At 36.5% G+C, this 21,456-nt stretch overlaps 3 protein-coding genes across 5 annotated transcripts in view; 2 read left to right on the top strand and 1 right to left on the bottom strand.

Moving 5' to 3' along the window:
- The window catches only part of LOC123262558 (Kv channel-interacting protein 2-like), a 61,845-nt gene extending 54,571 nt beyond the window's left edge, over positions 1–7,274 (top strand). For both annotated transcript variants that reach the window (XM_044724782.1, XM_044724784.1), the window contains 2 exons: positions 5,734–5,952; positions 6,022–7,274. In XM_044724782.1, the coding sequence (XP_044580717.1) occupies positions 5,734–5,952; positions 6,022–6,132 (330 nt within the window). In that variant the 3' untranslated portion in view covers positions 6,133–7,274. The remainder of the gene's footprint in view (positions 1–5,733; positions 5,953–6,021) is intronic.
- Positions 7,275–9,079: 1,805 nt separating this feature from the next.
- LOC123264311 (tubulin alpha-8 chain-like) overlaps positions 9,080–21,456 on the bottom strand; it is a 146,835-nt gene continuing 134,458 nt past the window's right edge. Inside the window, exons 2-4 of one of the 2 annotated variants that reach the window (XM_044727540.1) lie at positions 16,740–17,166; positions 16,378–16,646; positions 9,080–9,747 (exon numbers count right to left, since the gene is read on the bottom strand). In XM_044727540.1, the coding sequence (XP_044583475.1) occupies positions 9,103–9,747; positions 16,378–16,646; positions 16,740–17,064 (1,239 nt within the window). In that variant the 5' untranslated portion in view covers positions 17,065–17,166 and the 3' untranslated portion in view covers positions 9,080–9,102. Of the gene's footprint in view, positions 9,748–16,377; positions 16,647–16,739; positions 17,189–21,456 lie in introns of those variants that run through there. The other variant, XM_044727541.1, reaches the window with a different exon arrangement.
- Positions 17,082–21,456, top strand: part of LOC123264313 (putative gustatory receptor 28b) — a 115,722-nt gene continuing 111,347 nt past the window's right edge. The window contains exon 1 of the mRNA XM_044727542.1: positions 17,082–17,175. The gene's annotated coding sequence lies outside the window, so the exon portion shown is untranslated. The remainder of the gene's footprint in view (positions 17,176–21,456) is intronic.

Here is a 21,456-nt window from a genome sequence, read left to right as displayed (position 1 = left end):
TCTATTTTATTTAATGTATTTATAGTACATTTTAACATAGAATAAGTAGCCCATAAACTAGAAGGTGCATAGCTTTCCGACAGATGAGCAAAATAGGCTAATTAAACGTCCTCACAAAACGAATTAGTTTTTCCTTTACACCACTTTTTAAACAAATTGTAACGTGCCACATAAAGTTTTTTAGATTTTGCAGGCAACAAATCTAATGTTACATTTTTAACAATTTCTCTAATATCGTTTGAAACAATATCACCACCATCGTCGTTTGATTCACTTTCCGAGCTGCTCATTGTACTCAATAGTTATTACATGAATTTTAATTAATATTTTAATGCATTAGAAATGATAAAAATGATAAACTTAAACATAAATATTATGTCAGCTATAGACAGTCGTCTTTGGTCAATCGTTAACAGAAAGAGAAAAAAAAAAAAGAAAGACAAAGCGTTACTGCTTTGCTTGCTCTGACATTATTTTTGTCTTTATAATTAATAAATTTTTAATTAATTTGAAGTTTTTTGATTTAAAGAGTGAATTTAGGTCACTTGTACTATAAAATAGTGTACGTTACGCGGGACTTAAGTAGCCGATTATTGAACTTTGTGAACTTAATGCACTCGCTTCGCTCGTGCACTAACTTCACACGGTTCAATAATCGGCTACTTAAGTCCCTAATATCGTAATGTACTATTAATCATTTAATATTTATTAATTTGAATATTTCATTTGAATTCGCGCTCTCATAATAGATAGCGCTCTAATAACAGGTAGCGTCACCTGCTGGATGCACTAGGTGCATTACATAATATATTTCTAGGGGATATTTATATATGAAAAATTTGTGTTTTTAAAAATATATCCATGCAAGAATAACTCTATGTAAATTAATTCTATCCGCAAATAAATCTATGAAAAAATATTTCAATGTTAAAATAAATCCATGCTTCCACATCTCTATGTAAAAATAAGTCAGTGTAAAATTACTATAGTATCTGCAATTTGTAAAATTTCATACCGTATTGTTAGGAGGAATATTTGAGCAGGAGTGAGGCGCTGACGCTTCCGTGTTGATAAATTTGATTTAAAAAATTTTTTTATTTTTTTTTTATTTTTTGAATTCTTTCAATTTGATGATTTTGAAAAAACTTAAATGTGTTTTTTTTTTTTTTTTTTTTTTTTTTTTATAACAACAAAGTTAACCGACATTTTTTATTTTTTGACTTTGTTTAATCTATTAAATTAGACCTAAAAAATTTTTTTTTAATTGCACTTACAGTTTTTCAAATTTTTTACAAATGAACTTAAAAAAATATTTTTTTTGTAATCATTTTTTCAATAAAAAAAATTAGAAAAACGGTTGACCCATCCCTGCAACTTCCCGGTAACTCTATACCTAAACGCTCAACATTTCACGTATTTTGTTTTTGAGCTCTTCGAGCTCAAAAGTACAATTTCGGTGTTATTTTGAGCTTCCCGAGCTCAAAGAGATAGCTTTTTTTATGCTTTTGAGCTTCCCGAGCTCAAAGAGATAGCTTTTTTTATGCTTTTGAGCTATTCGAGCTCAGAAGTCTGATAGAAGTTTGATAAAACACAATTTTTTGAATTTTCAAACCGCAATAACTTTTGAATGAATGAACCTATTTTTATGCGGTTGGTGGCATTCGACGCAGTTTTCAAAACCTCATAACTGATGTTTAAGTTTAAATCGATCGAGTCAGGAATTTCGAAGTAATTCCGAAAAAACACTTTTTTCGGTTTTCTTTTGACAACCCATAGAGGAAAGTACCACGGGGCCTAGCTTGGCCCAGCCTTGGCTCAACTATGTAAAACTCTGGGCCAAGCTTGTAAGCCAGGCTTGTAGGCCCAGTCCTGGTTGAAGTCTGGGATGATAACGATGGGCCAAGCCTGGTTACTAGGACTGGCCCATGCCTGGTTACCAGGGCTGAGCCATAGTTAATTTTCAAGTCTGGCCCATGCCATTTGATAAAAAATGATAAAAAAGAATTATTGGAATGTTATTTTTTTATTTTATTTTGTAAGTAAAGTAAATACAAACCTAACTGTTGCTAATTATAAGAAATAAAGTGTGAAAATCGTATCCGTTCTTCTAATCGAGATTCGAACCCGAGCCGCGCGCTTGCCAGACCGATAACTAACACCCCTACACCGTACGACCGATAAGTTGATGCACATCTTATTATTCTGATAAGCTAAATCTATATAGTGACGAAGTGTGACGGTTTATTATTTATATAATTTATGTTATTTAATATTGTGTTTCGATGAAAATGAACTATTTTTTACAAATGTTTATTATAGTTAAAAAAAATGAAAGAGTCAAGTTGTTATATTACTTTAAACTTTGTACATCGTTCTGTATATTTTTAATATTTTATGATAAATTTTCATGTTTAAAATTATCAATATTAAAAATTCAACTGTAAATTATTATATTTTAATTTTTTTAAGACTACATCTATTTTGACGATATGCAATTGTCTTGGTTAAATAATAAATTTTAAATTTTAGAATTTGTTAGCAAATATTCGTTAAACAATAAATGTTTACTGTTTAAAATTCTATTACTTAATGATTTATTAAGTTTGAATTTCCCATTGAATGGCTAAGGCTAGGTTACCCAATTCTGGCTCAAGTCTTGGTTGCTATTAAACGCCCATGGCTACAAAGAAAAAAAAATTTACTTAAATCAAGTAAATAATTTTTAAGAATTTCATCTTCTTGATTTGAGTAGAAAAATTCTTAAACTAAGAAATTTTTCTCGATTTAAGTAAATTTTATTTAATTAAAGAATTTTTCGTTTTGATTGAAGACAATTAAACTCTTCAAAGTTATTTTCTTGGTTCAAGAATTTTTCTCTTGAATTGAGTAAATTTTTTTTTTCAGTGTAGGTTTCCCAATCTTGGCTAATCCTTGGGTAATCATTGTGGCCGTGACTGGGTGACCCAGTTCTGGCCCAGGCTCGGGTAATAATTGGGCTGACCAAGGCGTGGTTGCCCAGTCTTGGCCCAAGCTTGGGTCACCGATGAATCGCCAAGGCTAGGTTAGCCAGTCTTGGCACATGCTTGGATAATTATTGGCATGGCCGAGGCTGGGTTAACCAGTCTTGGCCCACGCTTGGGTCGCCAATGAATGGCCAAGGCTGAGTTAGCCAGTCTTGGCCCAATGTTGGGTAATCATTGGCATGGCTGAGGCTGGGTTAAGCAGCCTGGCCCACGCATGGGCCAATACAGGTACGCCGAAGCTAGGTTTCCCAGTACTGGCTCCTTTGTCAACTCTGGGGGTTTCCTGCATGGGATATTAAATAACATAAATTATATAAATAATAAACCGCCACACTTCGTCACCATATAGATTTAGCTTATCAGAATAATGAGATGTGCATCAACTTATCGGTCGTACGGTGTAAGGGTTAGTTATCAGTCTGGCAAGCGCATGGCTCGGGTTCGAATCTCGGTTAGAACGGTTACGATTTTCACTTTATTTCTATAATTAGCAACAATTAGGTTCGAATTTACTTTACTTACAAAATAAAAAAAAAAAATAACATTCCAATAATTCTTTTTTATCATTTTTTATCAAATGGCATGGGCCAGACTTGAAAATTAACTATGGCTCAGCCCTGGTAACCAGGCATGGGCCAGTCCTGGTAATCAGGCGTGGGCCAGTCCTGGTAACCAGGCTTGGCCCATCGTTATCATCCCAGACTTCAACCAAGACTGAGCCAAGCCTGGCTTACAAGCTAGGCCCCGTGGTACTTTTCTCTATAGGTTCGTTCTTCAGCGACTAATTTTTCCCAACCATCTTCACTAAATTTAACCACATCAGAGTCATAGTTATTTAATTTTAGTTCGTATATATCTTTTTTTCTTCACAGTTAAAATCAATTGTTGAAGATGACAAAGACAGGCTTGCTGACAAAATTAGCGATAACAAAAATATTTTATACATTTTTATTTATTTATTAATTGTTGATGACTTTTAAATCTAAGAACTAAAGCTCAATATAATAAAACACTCCGTTAAATACCTTACAATAAAAAAATTAATCTTTTAGATAACTTTAAATTCGATAAATAATTTTTTTTTTTTTTTTTACTGTCTTATCATAGCATCATTATTGAAGTAATTAGTATAGTCGGAAAAAACCGAATACGTCGTTTATGTAATTAACTAATTAACATCATTGGTTTGGATATTCCATTGCTCAATAATGATGATGATATGGATTGCGGGGGCGGGTGTTACCCATACAGGAAAGAAAAACGGGCCCAGGCTTGGCCCAACTCTGTTAAACTCTGGCTCAAGCTTGTAAGCCAGAGTTGGCCCAGCTTTGGTGGAAGTCAGGAATAATAACATGGGGCCACGGTTGGTTGCCATGACTGGGCCAAGCTTAGTTGCCAGGGCTCAGCCATAGGTAATTTTTAAAAATTTTAAAAATTTTATTTCTGATGTAGAGCTAACGCAAATTCAGACCGCTTAAGTCTTAATTTAAACCTTATTTTCGCAAATTAAAGAAATAAAGTGAAATTCGCAACCGTCCTAACCGAGATTCGAACCCGAGCCGCACACTTGCCAGACCGATAACTAACCCCTACACCGTACGACTGACATGTTGAAATACATCTCATGATTCTCATAAACTAAATCTATAAGGTGACAAAGTGTGACGGTTTATTATTTATATAATTTATGATATTTAATATTGTGTTTTGATGAAAATTAACTATTTTTTAACAGATGTTTATTAGGTAAAAAAATGCAAGAGTCAAGTTCTTATATTACTTTAGACTTTGTAAATCGTTCTGTACATTTTAAATATTTTATCATAAATTTTAAAGTTTAAAATTATCAATATTAAAAATTTAACTGTAAATTATTATATTTTAATTTTTTTAATACCATATCAATCTTGATTATATGTAATTGTTTTTGTTAAATAATAAATTTTCGATTGTAGCATTGCTAATAAATATTCGTTAAACAAAAAATATTTACTGTTAAAAATTATATTACTTAATGATTATTTAATTTTGGATTTTCCATTAAATGGCCAAGACTAGGTTACCCATCCTTGGCCCAAGTCTGGTGTACCATCAAATGGCCAGAGCTAGGTTAGCCAGTCTTGGCCCAAGCCTGGCGCGCCATTGGACGGCTGAGGCTAGTTAACCCAGCCTTGGCCCAAGTCTGGTTCACCAAAGGAACGGCCAAAGCTGAGTTGCCCAGTCTTGGCCCAAGTCTGGGACGTCAAGCCTGGCGTCCCAGTGTTGGCGCAAGCTTGGCCCCGTCGTTCAACTCTGGGGACTCCTACATGGGTAATAGTGAAAATTTTCAATTTCCAAGCTATAGCTCCTACAGACTCTAAATTTGGTAGGAATCTTTTATTTATCATGTAGAGCTATTTGTCAATTTAGAGTTATTTGTCAAGAGATCATCTCACAATGGATTTCAATAAATTCTACTTCCGATAGGGATTGCGAGGGTGTTAGAATTTTACATTTCAATTTCCAAGCTGTATATATAGTTATAACTTCTACAGACTCCAAATTTGGTAGTAATCTTCGGGTATGATGTCAAGTTCAGCTAAGGGGATAACTTTTATAGCAATTCAGTATTGCTCTGAGAGCTATTTTTTTGTTTGCGTGTATTTTTTTTGAATCAAGATCCAATACTTTCGACTTCGTCATAAATATTAAAATAAATTATTAAATTCAGGAATTTTTGACGATACTATCAAAAGTATCTCGTGGATCAGTTGAAGAGAAGCTTCAATGGGTATTCGGACTCTACGACCTCGACGGCGATGGACTGATCAGCAAAGAAGAAATGCTAGATGTCGTTGAATCCATCTACGAAATGCTGGGCCGCTATACTCAGCCTCAAATTTTGGAGCCACATGCAGCAGCTAAAGAACATGTCGAGCGAATTTTCCATGTAAGTTTTCAACAATAATCAATAATTATATCGCAAAGCGATAATTTTATAATCACATTTTGCTTATAGTTAATGGACGCCAATAAAGATGGCGTTGTAACAATCGAAGAACTAGTGCAGTGGTGCTCAAAGGACGAGCAGTTACTTCAGAGTCTCGATACTCTTGACACAGTATTATGAAATAACAAATAATCTTAAATATCATTAAATTAATTAAGTAAAAAATTTTTTTTATACTTTTTTTTTAAATTTTATTTTAAAAACCAAAAGGCTAAAAGATTTATCAACAATCTAATTTATTAAAACTGGCTTTACTCTATTTTCTCTTTTAAATTTTTCGGTCGATAATTCAATGACGTATTTTTCGAATCTTTGATCTTTGAAACTTATAAACATTCTTCTCTATACTTTGACTTGAAAATGTTTTAAAGCAAAGTGCCACAGATTAATAAATAAATTGAATTGTTTATTATATTATACGGATATATATAAAATATATATTATATGATGCAATAATGATGAAGTGTCAAAAAATAAAAAGTATTGTTAATCAAGTCTGCACTGCACACTGAGAAAGATTTATTTTGCTGTTATTGGATACAATTTTTCTATGAATATATTCATAACTATGTAATTCATTTTCTCGTTAAATATAGGTACTATTTCAGATTTTCAGAATTATCTAATTTGTAAGCATTTGATTTCCAGAAATTTGGAATGATTACGTGTATTTTGTGATTAGAGATATTTTTTTTAGCTCTAAAAAAATATTTCAATTTTCAAACATAATCATAAAATATCTACTTTACTAAAAACTGAGAATGACAAAACTGTTTACTCATAAAACGACTTACAATTATTTCAATTTTCGTGAGTAAATTAATTTTTCACGAAGACTAATTTTAAAATGTTTATTCCATGAAAAATTGAATTATTGTATTTCTCAGTGTGAATTAATTAAAAAAAATAACGAAAAAATAATATAAATAAAACTGTACCCCAGTGTCTTTCAGAAACGCCAAATTGTTTGGCGAGTTCATTACAAAAGAAGAAAGAAAAATTATAAGCAAAAGCCAAACTAATGCTGTAGCTTGAGAAATTATAGATTAATTTTTTCTTGAAGAGTATTTTAACAATTAAATAAGAAGACTACTCCGTAAATTTTTTTTTTTCAAGTTCGAATTTTTTGATGTCTTATGACTTTATTAATTATTTTTTTCGTTTTGCAGGCAACTTCAAATGCTTTAACATTATCGGAGCACTTAGATCTTTAAGACAATTATTCTAATAGAAAAACTATCTTGATTCAAGAAAAATTATTTTGAAGACCCAAGACTTACTTTTCAAAATTAACAATCACCGACAAAAAAAAATATATCTACATGAAAACATATATGCAGGTCGATAAATGCTTCATGAGAATAAAATTCCTCTAGAAATTTTTCTGTTTATCCTCGAGTTTTAATTTATTAAAAAGTTAATTTTTTGAATTAAGAAAATTAAATATCTTGAAGGAGTAGTGAAATTAAAAAAAATATATTTTTCTTGAATCAAGTAGTTTTTTTTTGGTGTGTGTTAACTCGTTACATCATTAATATTTTTCCTACTACACTACTGAGAGAGACAAATTTTAACTTCCCGCTAAGAAAATCGAAGATTTTCAGAAATCGGGAAGTTATTGTTTTCACCCCGTTTTGCAAAAATCGAGTTTTCATCAGATCTCAACGTTTGAAGATCACAGGAAGCTTCCCTGACTCTTCCCGCGAGGCTGTCACGGTGTGTGTGTGTGTGTGTGTGTGTGTGTGTGTGTGTGTGAAAGTATGTGAACCGCTTATAACTTTTGAACGGCGTGACCGATTTCATCGCGGTTGGTGCCATTCGAAAGGGCTTGACCAAACTTAGATTTTGAAAACTATTTGGACCGATTCAGATCAATAGATTTTGAGAAATCTTCAAAAAACTGAAAAACAAATTTTTTTCAAATGTGGTTTTTTTGGAATAATTTTTAAACGGCTTGATGGTTCAATTCCAAAAACTAATCAGCTCTTACACTTAAAAAACCACGTCGATCGCCACCAATCCGGTCAAAATCGGTTGATTCGTTCGAAAGATATCGTGAACGAAAGAAAACCGAAAAAAGTGTTTTTTCGGAATAACTCCGAAATTCCTAGCGCGATCAATTCAAAATTTAAGATTCTTTGTGAGGCTTGAAAAACTGCGTCGAATGCTGCCAACCGCGTGAAAATCGGTTCATTCATTCAAAAGTTATTGCGGTTTGAAAACTCAAAAATAGTGTTTTATCAACCTTCTATCAAACTTTTGAGCTTGAAGAGCTCAAAAGCATAGGAAAGCAATCTCTTTGAGCTCTGAGAGCTCAAAATAACCCATAAATTGTATTTTTAAGCTCGAAGAGCTCAAAAACGTCATTGGTGCAATTTTAAGCGCCTAAGTATGGAATTAGCGGGAAGTTGCAGGGATGGCCTTCAGGGTCAACCGTTTTTCTAATTTTTTTTGAATAAAATGAGCAATGTTGAAATAAGAAATTAATTTATTAAAAATTTTATTTCTTAGCTGAAGAAATAAATATTTATCTCACAGTAACTTTCTTGTTGAAAAAAAGTTTTTTAGATTTAGGAAAAAACAATTTTGGATAAAAATTCGCTAGTTGTCTAACAAAAATTGTTTTTTGTCAAATCAAAAAAAATTTTTTTTCAACAAGAAAGTTATTGTAAGAAAATTTTAATTTTTTCAGCTTAGAAATAAAATTTTCAATAAATTAATTTCTTATTTCAACATTGCTCATTTTTTTCAAAAGAAATTTTTTCTCTCAGTGTATATTACTCCAATTTTGACCACTTCAAAGTCTTCTTAATTGATTGAAATACTTGGAGCTTAAGTATATCTATTCTAGCTTTAAAAAATATAAGTATACACTTCATGTTAATAATTATTATTATAAAATAATAATGAATTATTAATAATGTATCACGTACCTTATTAAAAATGTTGAAAATCTATTTATGATTTATCTTTACAAAATATATATTATATAAAAATTATTATCACATAGTAAAAATATTTGATTGTAAAGCAAAAAATTAAATAAAAATAATAAATTTTTGTGGGCAAATAAATATTAAAAAATAATTATCAAAATTCGTAGGAAGTATGTTGGTCGGTATTTCTGTTAATTTCTTTATAGTCAAGTTCCAGGGCCGCCAAATCATCCCGAGCTTCAGCAAACTCCATCATTTCCATCCCTTCGCTTTGGTACCAGTGCAAAAAAGCGCTTTTGCGATACATCAGATTGAACCGCCGATTTAAACGTGCCCACACTTCACGAATTGCCGTAGTGTTGCTTAACATCGCTACTGCACGTTCAATAGATGCTGTGTCGCCGTTGGTAATTGCCGTGGGTGCTTGATAATTGATTCCCACTTTAAATCCAGTTGGACACCAATCGACGAAATTTATCGTACGTTTCTGCTTAATGCAGGCAATTGCATTGTTGACATCCTTAGGAACAATATCACCGCGGTACAACAAGCAGCAAGCCATGTACTTGCCGTGCTGTGGATTGTACTTCACTAGAGAATTCGATTTGTCGAAACATTCTGAGGTCAATTCTGCAATCGTCATTGCGTTGTGGTCGACTTTTGCTGCACTTGCCACGGGAGAGTAAGCACACACTGGAAAATGGATCCGTGGAAATGGTACCAAATTTGTTTGAAATTCGGATAAATCAACGTTCAATGATCCGTCGAATCTTAAACTTGCTGTTATTGATGAAACAACCTGAAAATATTCATAATGTGACATGAGTGATGTTTTTAGTTTGTGCAGTAGATGTGCAGACATGAGAAATAGCGATAAAAACATTTTATCTAACACATACGTGGTTATCAAATTATATCATTCTTAGAACTGAACTCTCAAAGGCTGTTTTCGACTGGTGACAAATTATTTATAAAATAATGCACCGAAAATTTCTACAATCTACATCAATATAATGTAATAGAGAAAGATCTAACAATTTTTAAAGTTTTGACGAATCGCGAGATCATTATATTTTAAGATAGTTGTCCTCTGTTACAATATTGTCAAAAAGTTATGGATTATATTCGCTGTAGGAGTAGGTTAGCTTGTAATAAAAATGGGACATTATTTTTGTTTGATACTGCCCCAGGTAACATGTGCATGAGCAAGATTTAGGTGCCAGTGTCTTAAGCAAAACCCCTAATTGCTAGTGTCTTTTTCTACATATGGGTCATGCTCAAGTTCGTGTAGAAAGAACTGGTTCAAGATTTATATATTAACTAGCTCAAGACATCTTGTGCAAGAATACAAGACAAGTCTTATGCAAGGTGCATTGAAAAACTTTCTGACGCATTTTTTGAATCAGAAATTCACGACAGACACTTACCCATGACTTGCTCAAGATTTGCTTAAGATCCGTAATTCTCAGTAATTTGTTCATTTCTAAAGCATTTGTGAACCAAAAACTAACAGCAAATGTTGAAGCGTGACTTGCTCAAGATTTGCTCAAGATGCATGATGCATTATATATTTTATAGCACTTTTTCCCCTCCACTACTTGATGATTGATTCAGTGCACCATGATGTTCATTTTAAAATAATTTTGTTTTGATCGATAAAACAGTAGGTCTATACTCTAAAAGGTTAAGCTAAATGAGATTCACTGATCCTATAATAAATATAGGAGAGGTAGAATGATGCGAATGTTCATTCGAAAACATGTGATCTTGAGCAAGTCTTGCACAAGTATATTCAGCATGCTTCTGGTGTCAGTCTTTATTAAGAATTGATATAGTTAGTTTATCAATAAGCATCTTCAGATTTCATGTACGTATGCACCTATACTGTTGAACATATTCTTGAAATCAAAATTTAACAACGTCACGTATGCTATACCAGTTGCTGTGTAGTGTGCTGAATATATGTTCAAATTTTCCGCTCAAATAATACTATCTATACTCGCTTACAGTGTGTTGTCAGATTGGTCCTAGCCAATTCACTAACTGGTATATTTTTTAATTTATTGTTTGACTTTCAGTTGCTATATTTCAATAATAAAACGGTGAATACCTTTTTTCCTTTTTTATTTCTTTCAATTTAGATGGTCTATACCTTTAATGATTATACAAAAATTTAGAGTTTTCTAACGCTATGCCCTCAGCAGGATAACTACCTCAAGTGCCGAATATTTGTTGCATCGATTTAACTCATAATAAGACATAGCTCCAATAAATATTTTATTGAATAAAATAATGTGTGGAACATAATCTTTCCAACACAACTAAGAATTCAAATTGTACGCGCTGTAATCCTGAGCCAATTAAGAATCAGAGGCCACTTCTACGATTAGTATCCCAAGTGGCATAAATTTTTTTTGTTAATGTTTTGTTGAATTTAAGTTAACGATTATTAATTTTTTAACTTCTTGTTGAGTGAAATCTATCAAAAAGACAACTTTTTTTTTGTGTCCTTTTGCTCGTGCTAAAATCATTACACGGCATGTTATTATGTAAAACTTCATGCCGACTCCTCACACATATATCTATTAGCGAGTTCCACGTTTTCGTGATAGTTTAATAAGTAAATTTTAACTTCCCGCTAAGAAAATCGAAGATTTTCAAAAATTGGGAAGGTATTGTTTTCACCCCGTTGTGCAAAAATCGAGTTTTCATCAGATCTCGACGTTTTAAAGTCATAGGAAGCTTCCCTGACTGCCCCTGCGATGTTGTCACTATGTCTGTATATGCCTGTGTGTGTGTGTGTTTTTTTTTTTTTTTTTTTTTTCTCTTTAGGGGGGGGGGAATCCTTTTTACGGATTCCAGGCGTAGCTGTTTGGCCTGGATATGTGGCGACTCGACGCAGCGTCATACTAAAACTCGACGCTGACGCCCCTACCCACTAAACCCTAAAACCCCTTTCTCTTTTATCCTCTGATCCCCCATGGTACCGCCGTAAGGCATTTTTTCGCGGGGGGAGGAATTAGCTGCCGCTCTTCCTTCTGGTGGCTAAGATGTTATTTCTTCCTTCTAGATTCTGTCTTTCGCTCTTTTCCTCTCAATGGATCGCAACTCGGTAAGCACTTTTGTAGCAAAAGTGCTTGTGGCGTTCCAGGCAGCTTCCGATGACAGCATTGCTGCTATTATTGTCTCTGGTTGGATTTTCCTCTTCAGGATATTCTCCAGCTCATCTCGCTGTGGGTAAAAACGTGGGCACTCAAAGAAAACGTGCTCTGCATCTTCATTGACTCCTGAGCAGGACGAGCACTCCGAAGAGTCATCGTGCTTAAAGCGGTGGAGATACGCCCGGAAACAGCCGTGTCCTGATAACATCTGTGTAAGATAATAGTTGACCTCACCGTGACTCCGGTTTAGCCAAACGTTGATCCTTGGTATGAGACGATGCGTCCACCTACCCTTCACTGTGGCATCCCACTGTAGTTGCCATCTACTTATGCTCCTCTGCCGCTCTTCTGTTCCAAGCTCCTCAGCGCTTAGTGTGGTCGACTTCTTTCGTTGGTAAAGGATCCGTCTTTCCTCAGCTAAGACTCTGAGAGGCAAAGTTCCGGAAATGACACACACTGCTTCCATAGATATTGTGCGGAAGGCACTTGCTATTCTTAAGGCACTCAGACGGTAGACTGGTCCAGCCTTTCTCCATGATTCTTGCTTTTCTAGTGCGTCCGCCCAGATAGATATTCCGTAAGTGAGCACTGATGTGACTACAGATGATAGTAGTAGTCTTCTGCTCTGCTTTGGGCCTCCGACGTTTGGCATCAGTCGTGCTAAGCTAGCTACCACTGCTGATGCTTTTGCACTCACGTGTTCGACTTGCTGCTTAAAGTTGAGTCGGGCATCAAGCATCACTCCCAGATATCGGATATATGGTTGTGATGTGATTTCTTGTTCTCCGACTTTCAGTTTTATGGTCTCTATCACTTTTCTGCTGGTAATAAGCACAGCCTCAGTCTTCTGTTTAGCCAGTTGTAGATTCATTGAATCCATCCACCGGTTAACTTTCTCAAAGGTGATACCGAACATGTGGTTTATCTCATCTAGGTGTTTCGCAACGATTACGACAGCTACATCGTCTGCATATGCAACAAGCTTGACACTTCTTGGAAGAGTCAGTCTCAGCAGGTCATCATACATGACATTCCACAGAAGTGGACCCAGAACAGAACCCTGGGGTACACCTCCGGTAATACCGTACTCTTTTGGACCATTTTTCGTGTCGTATCTCAGGATTCTGTCCGTGAAGTAGCTAGCCACTATCCTACGTAGGTATCCTGGTACGTTTTTCTCTTCCAAGGCTTGCATAATGCAGTCCCAGTTGGCGGAGTTGAAGGCATTTTTGATGTCCAGAGTGGCCACCAGGCAGTACTTCTTCGCTCCACCCTTCCATCTGATCCCTTCGATTGCCTCCTTGGCCGTTGCAACAACCAAGTTGATTGCGTCCAGGGTTGATCGTCCTTTCCGAAAACCATACTGGTTGTCTGCCAGGAGTGGATCGACAACTGCTTCTATTCTTTGGTGGATTATACGCTCAAGTATCTTACCTGCCGTGTCTAACATACAAAGTGGTCGATAAGATGACGGTTCTTCTGGTGGCTTTTTCCCTTTTGGAAGTAGTACTAGTCGTTGCTGCTTCCACTTCCGAGGGAAAATCCTTTCCTTGAGGCATGTGTCGTAGACGTCCAGGAACAATGATGGCACTGCTTTTATAGTTGTTTTTAAAGCAATATTGGGGACCCCGTCCAATCCCGGCGCTTTATTGTTCCCTACACGATTACAAGCCTCCATCAGTTCTCCCTCCGTGACAGATGGAATGTCATCCATTTCATTCTGCGCTAATAGGTAGTTAAACTTGCTTTGTTCGGGGAACAACGCGTTTACGATCTTCTGTAGGAGTTGAGGACACGTGGGTGATGGCATTAGCTGGTTTTAAGATGGGTCATGACCACCTTATACGGCCTACCCCACAGATCTCTGTCCACCTCGTTGATGAGCTCCTTCCAGCATTTTCTTTTGCTATCTTTGATGGCTTTGTTCAGGGATCGACGGGCTTTTTTGTACTCTGCGACCAGCTCCACAGAGTTAGGTCGTCGGTAGCCACGCTGAGATATTCTTCTCTTCTGATGACACTCTTTACGAAGGGCGCTGATGTGGTCGTTCCACCAGTGAACGGAAGGTCTTGTGTTTATGCCACGTCTACGAGACATACTGGCGTCACACGCCTGGGTCACTCTTTTCATCAGGTCCTTGGTCTTCTCTTCTGCGCAGCCCGCGATAATCTGGTCACTATTGAGAGCTACTAGCAATGCCCTTGGGTCAAGAGTTTTTACCTTCCAACCAATGGTGTTAAGTTGCTTTTTAGGTCTTCTCGGGCTCTGGGCGTTTAATATTTCCCAGAGAATCGCGTTGTGGTCGCTGGCTGTGTAGGTATCCATCATCTTCCAGTTGATATTACCTCTGGTGAGGCTGCCACTGACGAAAGTGAGATCTACAATAGAACTTGTGTCTCCTTTGGTGTAGGTTGGTGTGTCACCATTGTTGAGCAGTACTACATCTAATGTAGAAAAGGCTTCTAGTAATTCCTTTCCTCGCGCGTTTGTATTCTTGCTACCCCAGTCTACTGCCCAGGCGTTGAAGTCCCCAGCTATTGCCACTGGGTGGTAATGCTTCGCGTCCTCGGTAAGTCGATCCAGAAATGCGGTGAATTCGACAGTAGAGAGGCTAGATGGTGCGTAACAGCTATAGAAGCGGATGCCCTCTACTGATACTGCTACAAAGCCGGCATTGCTGTTGTCGACTGCATTTTGGAAAGGGAGCTTGCCACATGACCAGATGACAGCTTTGGATGTGCTGTCAGATTCCCAAGGTTGGGTACTCAGGTGTTTATATGGCTCTTGTGTGTGTGTGTGTGTGTGTGTGTGTGTGTGTGTGTGTGTGTGTGTGTGTGTGTGTGTGTGTGGAAGTATGTAAACCTCTTATAACTTTTGAATGGTTGAACCGATCTCATTGCCGTTGGTGCCATTCGAAAGGGCTTTGCCAAACTTAGATTTCTTGTTAATTTGAATCGATTCGGACTGATAGATTTTGAGAAATTTGGAGAAGTCTAAAAAAAAATAGGAAAAAAAATTTTTTCAGAAGTGGTTTTTTTGGGATAACTTTTAAACGGCTCTACCGATCGATTACAAAAACTAATCAGCTCTCAACCTTGTAAAGCCACGTCGATCACCGACAATCCGGTCAAAATCGGTTGATTCGTTTGAGAGATATCGTGAACGAAAGAAAACCGAAAAAAGTGTTTTTTCGAAGTTACTCCTAAATTTCTAGTTTGACCAATCAAAACTTAGAAACTATTTATGAGGCTTAAAAAACTGCGTAGAATGCCGCCAACCGCGTAAAAATCGGTTCATTCATTCACAAGTTATTGCGGTTTGAAAATTCAAAAAATAGTATTCTATGATACTTCTATCAGACTTTTGAGCTCAAAAGCATAGAAAAATTGAATTCGGAGAGCTTAAAACAACACACAGATTGTATTTATGAGCTCGAAGAGCTCAAAAAAAGCGGCCAGGTATTAACGGAATTAGCGGGAAGTTGCAGAGATGGCCTTTAGGGTCAACCGTTTTCCTAATTTTTTAACATAACTTCGACATTTTTCGGAATAACTTTCAAACGGCTCTACCGATAGATTCCAAAAACTGATCAGCTCTTAACATCAAAAAACCACGTCGATCGCCGCTGGTCCGGTCAAAATCGGTTCATTCGTTCGTGAGTTATCGTTGACGAAAGAAAACCGAAAAAAGTGTTTGTTCGTCATTACTCCAAAATTCCTGGTTTGATCAAATTAAACTTACAGATTTTTTATGAGGCTTAAAAAATTGCGTCGAATGCTGCCAACCGCGTAAAAATCGGTTCATTCATTCAAAAGTTATTGTCGTTTGAAAATTTGAAAAATTGAGTTTTATCAAACTTCTACCAGACTTTTGAGCTCGAAGAGCTCAAAAACATAGAAAAGCTATCCCTTTTAGCTCAGAGAACTCAAAATAACACATAAATTGTATTTTTGAGCTCGGAGAGCTCAAAAACATCATTAGTGCAATTTTAAGCATCTAGGTATGAAATTAGCGGGAAGTTGCACGGATGGCCTTCAGGGTCTACCGTTTTTCTAATTTTTTGATTATATTTTAAAAAAATAGAAGTTTTAAACTAAGATATATTCGAAATTCCAGCTCTATTGATTTATTTATAATTTTCAAATTAAATAATATTGTAGAAAATCCTACTCACTGACATTTATTTTAATAAAGGTCATCGATTTTTTAATTTTTTCCGTGTCACTGCTACTTTTAAAATTGAGAGAATATTTTAAATTTTGAATTACCTGACTGATCAATCGGTTCAAGTTAGAATATTTCGGGCGGTCTAAATCCAATTTCTGCCTGCAAACATCATAGAGCGCTTCGTTATCAAACATGAATGCGCAAATATTTTCATTAAGCGACAAATGGGTCGATAGAACCGCGTTGTATGGCTCCACTACAGCAGTGCTCATATTAGGCGATGGATAGATCACGAACTCGAGTTTGGTTTTTTTGGGAAAAGTATAGCAGAGATATTCCATCAGCAGTGAATTAAAGCCTGAACCAGTGCCTGTGAGTGATAAATTTAATAAATTAAGAGTATGATTATATAAAAATGGTTTTACTACGAAATATTAGTTCTCTAACTAATTGTGACTCTAACCTCCGCCCACGGAATGACAGATCAGAAATCCCATCAGTCCATTGCAATTTTCCGCAAGCACACGAATTTTTTCGGTGAGACTGTCAAGCAATTTATGTCCAACGGTATAGTAACCTCGAGCAAAGTTGTTTGCAGCATCTTCCTTCCCACAAATCAGCTGCTCTGGGTGGAACAACTTTTGATACTCTGAATTACGGAACTCGTCGATCACAGTGGGCTCGAGGTCGCACATTATCGCTCGGGGGACATATTTGTCCTGAGTCGTCTGAGCAAAAAAGGTCTCGATGTTGTCAATGTCGTTGAAAGCAGTCCGCTCGGAACTCATCTGGCCATCTTGGTTTATCTTATGCTCCAAACAATACAGTTCCCAGCACTTGGATCCAATTTGGACGCCAGCTTGGCCGACGTTTATTGAAATACATTCTCGCTGAAAAAGGTTAGTAACTTAGTCATACAAATGTAGATAAATAATTAATTAATAATATATATAACAAACTTTTCCCATCATATTAAGATTTTTTTTATATTGATTACTAGAACTTGATTAATTTTTTACATTTAAAAGGAGACTAATTTTTTTTAACGGTTAATTTTAATGTTGTGACATCTTGTGATTTTTCAATTGTTCTGTAGTTCAAGTCATTTTGTGTGATAGTCATGTTCTAATTCGAGAAAATTTGAAGCCGATAAATTTCCTTTATTATTACATATAAAAAAATTTTTAATTTTTCTTAGCGGGAAGTTAAAAACTAAGTGGAAAATTTTTACCGCAAGAATAATTTTTACAGTTTACTGTTAAGAGATCATTCTGGTTTGTATCTTATGAAAAAATTATTTTTGTTTTTTACTATATCATTTTACAAGATTTATGTACCTAGATTTTCAAGTGAAGAAAATCAAATTTTTAAACAGGTTGAAGGGGTTTTGTATGATGCTGGCATCGCTAATGAGCCTGTAAGATTTTTTTTTTTTTTTTTTTTTATTAAAAAAACTTCAAACGCGTTTATCTCAGAACTATGCTTTTCTGGTGGTTTTTTTTTAAATTAACCGATTTTTTTTAAATTAACCGATCTGACCTGATCTTAATGAAATTTAAACCACATATTCTACATAGTAGTAGCTATAGCACGAACTACAACCAAATCAAAATGTTGATTTTTACAATTTTTTTAGGACTAAAAACTGGGAAAAAGGCTCATTTTCAAGTTTTTATGGATATTTCTATCATGGATATTTCTATCATGTTAATAAAAAAAAAATTCCCATGTCACCATCGGAAAAATTCCTATGTTAACATTGAAAAAATTCCTATGTTGACATTGGAAAAATTCCTATGCAAAAATAGGAAAAATCCCTATGTTTTTTTCTCCGTGTATTGTTAGACTTTTATGTCTAGTAATTCCTTGATGACTCTCATATTTATTTTTGCAGTTTGCATAGTGGTAACACAGAGCTTCAAGGATATATGACTCACTTATCCCTAATATAGAATTATCATTAGAAAAAATATTTATGAGTTTGCTTTGGATTCTGACTAGAATGCTCTTAGTGGTTTTGTTGCATCCACCCCAGGCTATTATTTCATAGTTCACTATGCTTTCGAAGAGCGCATGCAAAAAAAACATTTTTTCGAAATGTATGCCCCCTTCGATTTTTTTGAAAAAATTCTCAAGGAAACTTGGACGAATATAGAAAGTTTTTAGACCAATCCGATCGTGGACAGACGTTTCGTTCTATTTTTTGAAGTTATACTTCTTTTGGCGCGTTAGGGAAAAATTATGAGAGTAAATTTTTAAGATGCGCGCGCACACCGTCACGAAAAACCGACACCCTGAAGTTAGCTAGTCAACATTTTAGTTTTTCAAAAAAAGTTTTTTTTTTTTTTTTTTTTTTTTTTTTTGGAAGATAAAAATTACAGTGAGATGGCGTTTGGGTATTCCCAATGCTGCCACATATGCCAAATACAATATTCTGTCTTATTATTAAATTTATAAAGTACAGTTACACACTTGTAAGCGCGTCGTTCAAATACATGTTTAAATATAATATGTACTATAAATATCTATAAAATACAAATACAAATTCAAAAAAAGTTACCAACAAAGTAAAAGTAAGGACATCTATGTATGTTTGCGTGAGAACTGGCAACTGTATTCACGATATTTATTCAAATGTTTCTGAACCTACACACGTCTTTTGTATCATTCCGAATAAAGTATACATAAATGTATATTTTCAACTTCCCGCTAAGAAAATTGAAAATTTACCAATAACGAGAAGTTATTGATTTCGGTCCGTTTTTCGAAAGCCGAGTTTTCATCGGATATCCACGTTTGAGGTCCCAGGAAGCCATTCTGACTATTCTTGCCAAGATGTCCGGCCATGTGTGTATATATGTGTGTGTGTGTGTGTGTGTGTGTGTGTGTGTGTGTGTGTGTGTTAGTGTGTGTGTGTGTGTGTGTGTGTGTGTGTGTGTGTGTGTGTGTGTGTGTGTGTGTGTGTGTGTGTGTGTGTGTGTATGTGTGTGTGTGTGTGTTTTTTTTTTTTTAGGGGAGGGGGAATCCTTTTTACGGATTCTAGGCATAGCTGTTTGGCCTGGATATGTGGCGACTCGACGCAGCGTCATACTAAAACTCGACACTAACGCCCCTACCCACTAAACCCTAAACCCCTTTTCCTTCTTTCCTCTAATCCCTCATGGAAACCGCCGTCAGGCATTACTTCGTGAAGGGAGGATCTAGCTACTGCTCTTCCTTCTGGTGGCCAAGGTGTTAACTACCTTCCTTCTATCTTCTGCTATTTGCTCTTTTTCTTTCGGTGGAACGCAAGTCTTTAAGGACTTCTGTTGCAAACGTGTTGGTAGCGTTCCAGGCAGCTTCTGATGACAACATTGCTTCTACTAGTGAATCTGGTTGCATTCTCTGGTTCAGGATCCTCTCCAGTTCTTCACGCTGTAGATCGAAACGAGGACATACAAAGAAGACGTGCTCCGCGTCTTCAGCAGCTCCTGGGCAGGACGGGCACTCCGAAGAGTCATCGTGCTTAAAGCGGTGTAGATACTCTCGAATATATCTGCGTAAGATAGTAATTGACCTCACCGTGATTCCGGTTAAGCCAAATGTCGATCCGGGGTATGAGACGGTGCGTCTACCTACCCTTCTCTGCAGCATCCCATTGTAGTTGCCATCGGCTTATGCTCTTCTGCCGTTCTTCAATTCTAAGTTCTTCAGGGCTCAGTGCAGTTGACCTTTTTCGTTGGTAAAGGGTTCGCCTTTCCTCTGCTAGAACTCTAAGAGGTAGGGTTCCAGCAATGACGCACACTGCTTCTTCTGATATAGTGCGGAAGGCACTAGCTACTCGTAGGGCACTCAGTCGATATACTGGTCCAGCCTTTCTCCATGATTCTTGCGTCTTTAATGCGTCGGCCCAAATGGATATTCCGTAAGTGAGCACCGATATGACTACTGATGACAATAATAGCCTCCTGCTCTGTTTTGGGCCTCCGACGTTCGGCATCAGTCGTGCGAGACTAGCCCTCACTACTGATGCTTTGGCACTGCCATGTTCCACTTGCTGCTTGAAGTTGAGTCGGGCATCAAGCATCACTCCCAAATATCGGATATAAGGTTGTGATGTGATTTCTTGTTCGCCGACTTTTAGCTTAATGGTCTCTACCACTTTTCTGCTGGTAATAAGCACTGCCTCAGTCTTGTGTTGCGCCAGTTGTAGGTTCACTGCGTCCATCCACCGGTTAACGCGCTCAAAAGTGAGATCGAACATATGGTTTATCTCGTCAAGGTGTTTGGCAACAATCACTACGGCTACGTCATCTGCATATGCTACGAGTTTGACGTTTCTTGGCAGAGTTAGTCTTAATAGACCGTTATACATAATATTCCACAGGAGCGGGCCTAGGACTGGACCTTGTGGTACACCTCCAGTAATATCATACTCCCTCGGACCGTTCTTCGTGTCATACTTCAAGACCCTATTTTCAAAGTAGCTTGTTACGATCTTAAGAAGGTATTCTGGTACATTCTTCTCTTGGAGAGCCTGCATGATGCATTCCCAATTGGCGGAGTTGAATGCGTTTCTGATGTCTAGGGTCGCCACCAGGCAATACTCTTTCGTTCCACCCTTCCATCTGGTTCCTGCGATTGCTTCCTTGGCCGTATCAACAACCAGTTTGATTGCGTCCAGGGTTGATCGTCCTTTCCGGAATCCATACTGATTGTCTGCCAGGAGTGGGTCGACTACTGCTTCAATTCTCTGGTGAATTATGCGTTCAAATATCTTACCCGCTGTATCTAGCATGCAAAGTGGGCGGTAAGATGACGGTTCATCCGGTGGTTTCTTCCCTTTAGGTAACAGTACCAATCGTTGCTGTTTCCACTTATGCGGGAAAGTCCCCTCCTTAAGGCATGAATTATAAACGTCTAGGAATAATGTTGGAGCTGCCTTTATGATGGTTTTCAAGGCTATATTAGGGATTCCGTCCAATCCCAGCGCTTTATTATTCCCTACACGGTTACAGGCCTCCAGCAGTTCTTCTTCAGTGACAGGTGGAGTGTCATCCAGTTCGCCTGGCGCCAACTGGTAATCGAAGTTGCGTTGCTGTGGGAATAGTGCAGTGACGATTTTCTGGAGAAGTTGAGGACACGTAGGTGATGGCATTTGTTGTTTTTTTAGGTGGGTCATAACCACCTTATAAGGCCTA

Source organism: Cotesia glomerata, linkage group LG4 (assembly GCF_020080835.1).
Source record: "Cotesia glomerata isolate CgM1 linkage group LG4, MPM_Cglom_v2.3, whole genome shotgun sequence".
Taxonomy (NCBI): Eukaryota; Metazoa; Arthropoda; class Insecta; order Hymenoptera; family Braconidae; genus Cotesia; species Cotesia glomerata.
This window is presented reverse-complemented; position numbering and strand designations above follow the sequence as displayed.